The 12410-nt window shown below is 35.4% G+C and overlaps 1 protein-coding gene across 11 annotated transcripts in view; it reads right to left on the bottom strand.

The window, feature by feature from the left end:
- Positions 1 to 12410, bottom strand: part of PPFIA2 (PTPRF interacting protein alpha 2) — a 407328-nt gene that overhangs the window by 177221 nt on the left and 217697 nt on the right. For all 11 annotated transcript variants that reach the window (XM_060111668.1, XM_060111670.1, XM_060111669.1 and 8 more), the window contains one exon: positions 1395 to 1559. In XM_060111668.1, coding sequence (XP_059967651.1) covers positions 1395 to 1505 — 111 coding nt within the window. In that variant the 5' untranslated portion in view covers positions 1506 to 1559. The remainder of the gene's footprint in view (positions 1 to 1394; positions 1560 to 12410) is intronic.

Genomic DNA, 12410 nt, shown 5'->3' with positions numbered 1-12410 from the left:
ATTTGTAAAGAAAATGTCTTATTTATCTTTGTGTGCTAAATATATGCCAAGCAGTCTGACACATAATAGATATTCTATAAATATAAAGTCTTGCAAATTCTTAATAATGCAGTTTTGTAATAAGAAATGAAATATAGTATGAAAGTAAACATTAAATATATTAAATTATTATTTGATATTAGTTGATATTATATTCATCAGGGATTTTTATATAATATCCATTTCTGTTTTACTCAAAATTATTCATAAACTAGTTGCCTCTCATACTAAAACTAAAAATAAGATACAATTTCTTCTTAATAATCTAGAAGACAGAATTATAGATATGCTATGCACACACTCCACATAAATCCCCTGCTCTAAGAACATCTGAAAGACTGATGATAAAAATATATATGTATATAAATATTAAATAGAGCAAAAGTGTCTCTATGCTCAAAACCTATATATAACTGAGTAATAATCCCTAGTTTGGATTTTAATGCTCAGAACTTGTCAGATACTTTACAATGAGGTGCCCCAATTCCCACTGTACAAAATCCTAAAGCCTAATTAATTTCAAAAAAAAAATTCATTCTTTGAAATTTTACAGAATTGAAATGATTTCATAAGCCTTATGAATATCCAAAGAATATTATCATCATATTGGCTTATTAATGTCCATGGAGCTTATTTGAGTAACAGCTAAGAGAAACTTACAGTTACTTTAAAAAAGACCTAAAGCAGATTTTTCTACTAATACCTTATGCTGTTACCCGCAGAAACTCTTAAAAATGTGTGTTCAGAACTAAGATATTAGAAACCCCCAAAATAAAATTGTATGCTTCTAATATGAATCTCTAAAGGTTAAAGTATTTCCAGTTTACACTTCAAGATATGTTTTATTGTCAGTTAACAGTCTCCTATGTTGGCATCTATAGCCACGCACTTCAGAGGGGGGTAGGGAGGATAGAGACTGAGGGGTGGGGAGAGAATGAGAGAGAGAGAGGGAGAAACAGAAAGGTTAAATGACAATATTAAATTTGAAATGGCCATCTGGACTAGGACTCTAATGTGCCATAATAGAAGTCTTGATAAACCACAGATTCAGACGTATTAAAAAAAGAAAATGGTTATGAATATTACCAATATACATGCAATAGTCAGGGTGCGTTTTTTTTGTTTTTTAGTGATTTTTCCTGTAGTTCAAACGTGTTCCTCTGAACTGACTGACTTCAGCAGTCAGTAAGAGTCATGGATGAAGACAAGGAGCTTGATGCTGATGACAAAAGCACAGTTAAGCCTGAAATCTTTCATCAATACTATACCTTTTTTTCCAGTAGTTTTTTTTAAATTTCAGCTTTATTGAAGTATAATTGACATAAAATTGTAACAATCCTTTCACAATACTATACCTTTTCATCCAAGGCCTTGTGGTGCTCAAATAAAGATTTCAGCGCCTTGAGAACCTCAACCTCGCTGGACACTCCTGAGGGGGACTGGGCTTGTCGCTTCACCACCGTCATTCTTAGTGACCTCTCATGTCGTGATACAAGGCACTCCAAATGCTCCAGTAACAGCTATTGGGTTTAACGGAAAATGTAATTATCTTATGGATACAAGTCACTAATACATACAGATAATTTCCATTTTAGTAGATTTCAGATTTATATAGTATCTAATGATAACCTCAGATTATACTACAGATAGCATCAATGAAGCACAAACCTGAGTTCATAAACCAGGGTTCATAAAATATATTAAAAGTAAATTGCATTTCTATCACGTAACAATTTACTGAATTTAAAATATAATGTGAATTATATGCATTCTTTTAGAAGATTTAATAATTTCTGTTTAAATTGAGGAGAACTAGAACACACCATAATATGATCCAATAGGATAATGGCTGAAGAACATTGAACAAAGCATGATGATTTTGTTAGAGAATAGAATTGAAAGTCAAAATTAATTTCATTTATATCTGATCATTTAAATTTTTTAAATTGAAGGAAATGAGTATAATCATCATGTTGCTTTAAATGTGATTATAGTTATAATCATATGTTGTTATAGTAATTATAGTGGTAACACTAATGATTTTATTCACAATTAAATTCTTAGATTACATAATAGAAAAATATATGCAGCCAACTGGAATATAGTAACTGAGACCAGCAATAGTCATTTTGAGAAAAGAGGTTAAAGGACATAATTTTTAAACTGTCTACTCTGGAACCTACATTCACCAGTGAGTGTCTGGTGCCATGATAGAGACCAGGGGTAAGTCCAGTGAACAATCTTTCATTCTGGTTCCAGACTCTATGCTCTAACTTTTCCCAGATAAATTTTGCTTTTAAATGTTCTGTGAATTGGAGTTTCACCTTCATTTTATTTTATAAGTCAGTTCTGCAACTAAAAGCAAAGATATATGAAAAGAAAATAAAAAAACTGTTATCAGTTATTAAAATTTTGCTAGTGAAGAATAATATATGACTAGTAAGGAGGAGAGATTTTCAGAAGGCTAGTGAAAAGCATAGGCTAACAAATGATGTCTAGGCAAAATAAGCAGGAGTTACTGAAACAATAAAGGAAAATAAGATATAAGATACTGAGGTGGAAAGAAGTAAAGAAAAACTATTTTCATTCAAGATTTTTCCTAAAGCTTATACTGTAATGAAAATTTTTGTTTTTAACAATGCTACTGTTAATTTAGTGTCACATATTAATATCACATTTCTTAGTTCTTAATAAGTTAATTTTGCTATATTCACTGTCACTAATTATGGTTCAATGTGTCAGAAAATTTTGCCTGTTGTTAACACAAAAAACCTCACACATATCTGAGATCCTAAAGGTATACAGATCAGTCAGCCGGAGTCATATGTAAGCATCAAAATATTAAAAGTTCTTCAATATGAAGATGATCAATTAATATTTTCAAAGAGCTTTTCTTTTATTTACCAATCTCTGATTATATTCATGGTATTCTACTCTCTTGAATTCTATAGATACATGTGTGCATTGGTTAAATCCAAGCTGTTTCACATAGGTTATAGAGATTTGCCTATTTCTCCAACTTTATCTGCTGTTAGTCTTTCTCTGGCAAACTCTGCTCTAACCATGCCAGCCTACTTTCAGTTCCTCAGTCTTCCAAGCCTTTGCACGTGCTGTACCCTCTGCCTGAAATACTGTCCTTTGGCTCCTTAGTTGGTCAGCTCTTTCTCACCTTTAAGTCTCAGTTTAAATATCACCCTCTCAATAAAGCATTTGCCCACTACTCTAGGCAAAGCATTTGTAGGTCTCTCTCTCTTCCAAGTCTTCATAACTCTCTATTTCATTCTCTTGCTTCATTTCTTCATATAATGTGTGTAATTTCTTAAAAATAGTTTTACTAAATTTCATTCTATTTCCTCACTGAAATATAAGTTCCATGAGGATAGGCACCATGTCTGATTTGATCTTTTCTGTATTTGAGTATTGGCTCAGTTCCTGGCGTCTATGCATATGTAAAAATATTTATTGAATGAATAGAAAAAAATGATAAATTAGGTAAATTTCCCAGTGTACATTCTGGCCTATATCAAAGCTAAATCTGCAGCCATGGTTAATTGGCATTATTTCCTAAAAGCTTAAGCTAATTAACATGGTATATATATATATATATATATATGTGTATATATATATATATATGTATATATGTATATATACATATATATATGTATGTTTTAGGTAGGTGATGTACTTACAAAGAAACAAGACATAATACAAGAAAACTGGTTTCTCTAACTGTAAATTAGAGATGTCTTCATCTATACAGTAATTTAATAACTATTTGAGCTTCTAATATTGCATGGGAGTAGGTAGGATACAAAATTGTATAAGATATAATCTGTACCCTCTAGGCAAGAAACACAATATGAGTCTTATATTGAAGCTCTAAAGGACATCTGTTATTGCAGATTATCTAAATCTTTCAATCACACTCTTAACATTTGGCAAATTTCTCACAATGTTAATCCCACCTTCTCAACATAGAGTGCAAAAAACTACAATTCTCAGTGTTTGGTGCCACAGAGGTTCTATTAATTACACACATGCAAGAAATGAGTGGTATAAATAAGTTAGAAGCCATATAAATAAGTTGGTGAAGGTATCTAGTTTGCTCAATGGGAGGTGGAATCATGATTTTGCACAGAAAAGGAGAAAAAATCTGTTTACCAGCTTTGCAGTGAAGTTCTAAAATTTTTTCCTGGAAGGTTAGGCTACAGACTGTTTTGGGTAAGAATTTCTTAATTACTGTTAAAAATCACTGTCTACTTAAACTAGCTAGAGAGTGAATTCTGTTATATGTAAGTAAGAATGCTATGACAGTACATCAGGTCATACTGACTGCTACCTTTCATCGTAATAGTCATCTGCCATACCCGAGTCATTGTTCCATGAATGTCTTAGCAACTAGATTATTGTCATTTTTCCAGTGTTACCCCAGTTGTAATTCTTGGTGATTTTTATAACTCATTTAAACGATTTCTCCAGCATATTGGCATCTAAATTTCTAGACTTTGTGTACTCCGATGGTCTCAATTTCCCCCCTATTTCAGTAACTCACAATTATGGTTTCATGATAGACTCTACTGTTATCAATAAATGCGACTAATTTCAGTTTTTATTATACAACTCACAAATCATTAGTTTAGTTCAGTTATTTAAATGCTCAAACTCTAAAAATACTTGCACCTTCAATCCCTTTATCGTAGAAATCTATTACTACTTCTCACCATACTCTTGCCTTCACTTTCTTCTTACCCATCTTAAAATTTATAGTTCATTCTTTAAAATCAATCTTTTCCACGTTCCTACAACTTCCAGAATCTAACCACTTGTCACTACATCCACTTGCCACCTGGGCCCAATACCCATTATCTCCCACAAATTATTATAGTAGCTTCTTAACTGATCCTCCTGCTTTCATCCTTCCATCAGGTTATTCTCAAAACACTATTTAAGTTAAAATGGAAGCCAGGTCATTCATACCTCTGCTCAAATCCTCACGGTCTTCTTATCTGGCTCAAGTAAAAGCCAAAGTCCTTAAAAGTACCAAAGGGATCTCAATTCTCTGAACTCATCTCCTATTCTTCTTGCTCACTCCAGTCCAGCTGATTTGGTTTCCTTGTAGCTTTGTTTTGTTTTGTTTTTTTAACATTATCAGACATCCACGCTATTACATGAGGGCCTTTGTGCTTGCTGGTTTTTTTCTGCCTAAAACACTCTCTTTCAGACATACGCATGACCATCTCATTCCACTGTCTCTTTCGTGGTTTTCGTCAAACCTCACCTTTCAACAAGTCTTTCCCTAGTCACCCTCTGCATGAAATATCTCCTTTCAAGTTTGTTTTTTCCCCTTGGCATTTGTCTATATCTAATTCACTATTCACTTTATACACTTATCTTGTTTAAGTCTGTCTCCCCAAAAATAATGTAAGGCCCATGAGGAAATGAAGTGTTTTTATTTACTTTTTTCCTATTTTGTCCATTGCTGTATCTCTCAGTGCCTAGAAGATTGGCATAGTAGATGCTCATAATTTTTTTGGTTGAATGAATAAATGAACCCTGATTAAAACAGTAGTTTTTAACAGCTATGGCTATAAGTAAGAACACTTCAGACAAATGGGAATATGGGATATCTGACCCAGACAGATTTGACAAAGTAATAATTAGACTAACGTCAAAAAAGGGGCATTGTCTCCCATGGTTCATGGATAGCTACTGAAATGACCACCTGAGTTATCCTGAAATGGGGTGTCTCTGACAGTAAGGCTTTGATGGACTGAGTCATATGTACAAAAGACCATTTTGAACGGCAGGAAGAATGTAAGGACAATGAGGTCAGCTGGATGCTTTGAGCTGCATTGAAGAGTTTAAAGAAAGAAAATGACAAGCATAAGGTTGTAAATTTTAGGTCAAGGCTCAGAGAACTCAATAGTTGCTATGGCTGCTCCTAACAGCCTCTTATTGAGGTCCCAAGACATAACAGAAAAAAGATAAAGAGCCTGATCTAGGAGAGGTCATTGAATTACAATCAGAAATCTTGTGAGGGCCTCCCTGGTGGCGCAGTGGTTGAGAGTCCGCCTGCCGATGCAGGGGATACGGGTTCGTGCCCCGGTCTGGGAGGATCCCATATGCCGCGGAGCGGCTGGGCCCGTGAGCCATGGCCGCTGGGCCTGCGCATCCGGAGCCTGTGCTCCGCAACGGGAGAGGCCACAACAGTGAGAGGCCCGCATACCGCAAAAAGAAAGAAAAAAAAAAAAAAAGAAATCTTGTGAGCTGGTAGTTAAGCACAGTTATTGTTGAAGCTTAAATTATGTAAGCTTATGATTTAATAAAATGTTTTTAAAAGATAGTGAACGCTCAAAATATATCACTTCCTAATTATCTTACTATATTATACTATTACTCATGCCCATAGGGTTGTTTACTTCAATGGTATTTGATAGCAGAAATACTATATAATGGTTCACTACTGTGCATCTTTTCCCAACTCTGCATTTAGTGACAACATGTTGGAAGTTTGAAAACAGCCACCGTGGGAGTATTTACACCACAGAAATTAACAAACAGTATATATCAGTGCTTTTTGATTTTTCTGGTAAAAATAAATCATCTACCAGTCACTAGCCATCAAGTCATCCCAGCTGAGAGCCTAAACCTTATGGAGCAGAGAAGGGCTGTCACCACTGTGCCCTTTCTGAATCCCTGACCCATAGAACTGGGTGTATAGTAAAATATTGTTTGTGCCATTAAATTTGGGGGTAGTTTATTATAAAGCAATAGATAATCAGAAAATCTTCCCTAAAGGGACCTGTGACCATGTAGCATGGTAACAGCTAAGGAAAATAGAATACAAAACTGTTTTGGGTAGTAGCAGTAAGCTAGGACTATATCTTTGGTACCTACTGGTATAAACGCGTTCAATAATCTGGTAGACAAAATGATTCATCCTCTGGATATTGACTTATTTCTTTGGCCACCACAGCATTTGCTCAATGGGCATAAAATAGTGACCACGGTTTCAGGGATAGAAGTTATTCACTGACCTGACAAAATGGGCTTCTCATCATTAAGGTTGATAGGGTTACCACCCCAGCTGAATAGCCAAGTTACTTGCTGTAGCCATCAACCTTGAAGCCCTGACATGGTGCAATATACCTAGAAACAAACTACTCACCTTGAATCAAGCAGATTACATCAAATCCCTTCCATCAGGGAGGCAGCTGTTTTTTGCTACTATAATAAAAACTTTTTCTGGATATGGATTTGCCTCCTCTAATGGCTCTGCCTCTACCAGCAACAGCATCTTATTAGATTTTTGCTTAAAATCCTGTTATCATACACAATATTACTTCTGCCCCAAAAAACTCATCTTACAGTGAAAGGGCAAATGCAACTGACTGATGCTCCCAGCCCTGGCTTCACCATGCTATCACATCGTTCAGAAGCAGATGATCCTAAAGAATGGTTAAGTGACCCAAGGAAGAATCTACTTTAATTTAAATTGAGAGATAACACATTGCTAGGTTGGGATGCTATCATCCTGGAATTAGTATACACTCAGAATTAGTGATGGAAGTAAGGTTCAGTTTCTCTCAGTTTCAGACCTGATATATATGGGTATAGACCCAGGTCCAGGAATCAAGGTTTAGAATTGGAATTTATATTTGCCAAGAGGACTTTGTAACCAGTTGGAGAAAACAGGATCTTTCTATTTTTATTGTATCATACACATAGTATATATTATTTTCCCATTTTCTTGTTATATTTTTAACCTTTTACTCTATTTTATATTGGTTATGTTGATTCTGATGAACATTTAAAGTGGTCCATAGGTTACAGAATATTAAGATAAGATTGTGATTTAATGAGAGCAACACTGTACACACTGAAGAACCCCATGAAGCTGGATGAAGCTGGATGCAGTTAACTAGAGGTTATGAACCTTCTTTTTTGATAAAGGGTGATTTTATTTTTGTTTAAGAAGTCTATTTGTATTGTTGGGTAGATACATATCAGTATTGCTGCTATTTAGAATTTTAATATGAAAAAAGAGTATGATAAATTCTGGGTGGTAGTGCAGACTGCCATTTCAGGTTGCCCCAAATCTTTTGAATGTACCCTCCATGTTTGATAGGTCTCCACATTCTGAATGCCATCTTCCCACAGTATGATTCAAAGAACACTTCTCAGGCATGTTTACCACCAGGTGGCAGACATGTGACTTAAGAGCTGGCCAACCAGAGCTCCCTGCAAAGGACAGATTCTGAGGGGATCCAGATGAGGAAACATTCTGGGCATGGGACATCCATTTTGCTGGCACAGGTATTAGCAGACGCTGCATGTTTCTGGGACTTGGGGTGTAAAATAAACTTACAAAGCTAAGAAACATGGTCCTAGAAATTGTGCCTGGAAGTTCAGAGATTTCTTATATGCTTTAATTAATGCCTTCTTGATTAAAACAGCAAACTGTGTTGTTTTGTGCAATTAGGAACTCTCATTCATATAACAATAAAACCAATTGTGTTTTTATTCATATAAAACAGACTCCTTAAGGGCTTAAAAATTTATTCTGAATACTCTTTGATGCCTAGGAAAATATTCTATATAATATATGCTTAGTACCTGTTGAATTGAAGTAATAATGAATGTACATTATGTACATTGGAGAACGTGGCCAAAAATGTTCTCATCTAGCATGTTTCTATACCTTTAAACTTCAAATGAAAATAAAAATAAAAAGGAACTTATCTAAGATGCCACTAACAGTCTACTACTTTGTACACCTTCGCTGGGAGCCAAACTTTAGTCTAATGTTTCATAAATCTTTCAGAAGGCACTCTCTTTGGTACACTCAAAGGACTGCAGGGACCATGTGAGTGGCCATTCATCTATGTTGGAATTCACTTTAAATGACCACAGCCTATATATGTATACACACAAACATATCATATCGTATATGCATATACACATACTGCTTCACTGGGAATTTTTAAGCTAAATTTCTAAAACTATAAATCTTTCCATTTGATATGAATTCAACATAACCTTGTGTGCAATTATTTTCAATCACATATGGCTTTCAAGTAGAAATGCATTCTGCCCTGTAAATTAATTTGGCCTCTGTAATATGGTCACATAACACAATACTAACATCTGAAAATGAAAACCTTCAAATTGATTGCTTTCATGATCAGTCCACTCAGCACCCTTTACTCTCAAGTATGGTTTAGATAACCTATGTGTCTTCTTATGTAAGTGTTTGAGTCCCACATTGAAATAGCTGTTGGGAGGGTATATGTCCTACCTTATTCACTCTTGTATCAGTCATATCTTGTTGTAGCACTTTCATAAATAAGTATACATGAATCCATACATGCACACACATATCTTCACCTGCTTTCAACTACTAGGGTCTTCCTTTCTCAACTGGATTGTATGTGCTACTCATCGAGGAAATAAGTTTGGAGGGAATTGGTTAACTTGTATAAACAGGTTTGTCAAGAATGGGAAGCTTTTCTTTATTAATGGCAGGTGTCTGATTGTATTTGAACATTTATTTAACATTATTTTGGCTCAAAACAAAAAGGCATAGTAAGGAATGTTTCAAATTCAGTCTTTAATTTGAACTAAAGGTAACTGTCTTTTTTTTAGTTTATAACCTATGAGATGAAATTACAGTGTAATTATTCATAACTGACATTAAGACTAGCTCTTGAAACCCTAACTTCTCTTTCAAAGTCATACAATAGTTGCATTCTGAAACACTGTTAATAATATAAACCATCCTTTGAGATCTTCAGGCACAAAAACAGTTGAAACAACAAAATAACAACAAAACTTTTCTACTCTGATATTAAGAAATAATAACTATATTAATATTTCTTGTTTTCCTTTACTTTTTCATTAATTCAGATAATTCTGCCAAAACTTAAGTTTTAGTAGTCAATTTGAGGATGTTGAAATAATGGCAGGAATGCTGTTTTCTATAAGTATAACTTGCCTAGGTATGGTCAGAGAAGTTTTAGGAATAATAAAATTTGTTTCATCATTTTTTCTACATTTTTGGTAGTATGGAAACATTAAACAATAAAGCTTGGTTGAATGTTTCTGTAAATACCCACTACAATTTATGAAGTTTTTATTTTTGTATAATCATGAATAACATTAGGATGATTTTATTTGGATGTTCTCAATTTAATAGGGCATTATGGAGGAAGAAAGAAGGTAGTCTGATTTTCAGTCCTGGGTATTTTTGGGGTGGTGGGGGAGGGTGAGAGGTGGTTATGTAACTTAAGAAGTTGTTATATAATCAATATTTTGCACAAGGAAGTTTTCATAAATCTATTTTCCTTGACATAATCAACAACAAAAATCCTCCATATCATTGCTTTAGGAAAGGTAGAAAAATGTTTTCCAGCTTGATTCATGTTTTCAAAGTAGTTATGATTCATGTTTAAAAATCAATGGCTTCATTTTCTATTACACTAATGGAACTTAATATTTGTACTTCTCTCACTTTGATTCCTGAATGGGTATTTCAAATACAGCTTGCCTTGCTTTCTTTGTAACCCCAAATTCCTTTGCAGATGCAATAACAACAGGTAGTTCCAAGCTTCATGGGGTGTAATGTGATGGAAATTGTGAGGATGCTGTTGCCAAACCTCCCAGTCTCTGGAATTAGTCACAATCAAGAAGGCATTGGGCCTCCCTGGTGGCGCAAGTGGTTGAGAGTCCGCCTGCCGATGCAGGGGATACGGGTTCGTGCCCCGGTCTGGGAGGATCCCATATGCCGCGGAGCGGCTGGGCCCATGAGCCATGGCTGCTGAGCCTGCGCGTCCGGAGCCTGCGCGTCCGGAGCCTGTGCTCCGCAACGGGGGAGGCCACAACAGTGAGAGGCCCGCATACCGCAAAAAAAAAAAAAAAAAAAAAAAAAAAAAGAAGGCATTAACACACTCCATATTACAGTGTCTACTCTTAGGCAATGTTTCCCCTAAACTGTAGTAAATCTTTGAGTTTCTTCATGGATCTAACTTGAGTAATTGTGCTGATGGCCCCATGGCTAAGGGCACAGGCTCTGGAGTTAGTTTGTCTTAGCTTTCAAATCCCTTCCCTGCTATTTACTAACTGTGTGACTTCTGGTAAGTGATTTGCCCTTTTCTGAGCTCAGTTGCCTCATCTGTAAAAAGGGGATAATTATAATATTTCCCTCATAGGGCTGTAGAAAGGATTAAAGGGTTGTATAAAGGAGAAATACATACATGGCTAATGAAAGAGTTTCTGGTGCTTTTTTTTTTTTTCTTTTTTGCGATACGCGGGCCTCTCACTGTTGTGGCCTCTCCTGTTGCGGAGCACAGGCTCCGGACGAGCAGGCTCAGCGGCCATGGCTCACGGGCCCAGCCGCTCCGCGGCATGTGCGATCTTCCCGGACCCAGACACAAACCTGTATCCCCTACATCGGCAGGCGGACTCTCAACCATTGCACCACCAGGGAAGCCCTCTGGTGCATTTTAAATAAGATTAGTTGGAAGTCTACTGAGAAGTTTGCATTTCCCTCCATTTTTAGCTTCCTGTTCCTGCTTTTACATTTGGCTATACTGAGTTACACTAGGGAATGTTGCCTAAAGCATTAAAATAGAAAATAGTGAAATAGGGCAGAATAAATCTCATGGCAGAAATACATTTTAAATTTGTATGGAAAAAGTATAATTGAAAAATCAAGGGTGGGAAAAATATATAGAGGGAGAAAGAAACAGAAAAAATTAATCTTGACACCTGATAACACGATCTAAATTGCTCTTGTTATGTCCTATAAGAGGCAGTCCATGTGACTGGCTCATCAAAGTCTCAATGAAAACCAATTCCTTATGTACATACCCTATGAATTCTCTTTACCATAAAGTTAGACCCTGAAAAATAAGAAACTGAGTTTGATCATATAACTATTATGCATGCAATGGAAACTCTCATTCCATGGGCACAAGCTCATTCCAGGGGCACAAGCTGACTGTGGAGCTGTCATTTTTATATTACTCTCTAAGACCAAGCATGCAATGAATATACAGTTAACTGTAACTTACCTTCTCAGCATGAATCTGCCATAGCTCTAACACTTAAAATATTTTTACCTACTTCACATTGAGATTGAACTATAATCACACCAAAGTGGTTTTTCTCTACATTCTTTTACTAGAGAAAATTCTCTTATTTATGGGTAATATGGCGATTTATATATTTTATGAAATTTAGTGAATTTTTCTTCTGAACTAGAAAATATAGCATCTTTGATGAAATTTTAAACTTTAATGTTACATGGCATGTTATGAGATTAAACAAATACATGGGTTTCCAAGAACAGAATATTGTAAATTCCATCAGGT

This window comes from Mesoplodon densirostris, chromosome 11 (assembly GCF_025265405.1).
Source record: "Mesoplodon densirostris isolate mMesDen1 chromosome 11, mMesDen1 primary haplotype, whole genome shotgun sequence".
NCBI classification, from domain to species: Eukaryota; Metazoa; Chordata; class Mammalia; order Artiodactyla; family Ziphiidae; genus Mesoplodon; species Mesoplodon densirostris.
This window is presented reverse-complemented; position numbering and strand designations above follow the sequence as displayed.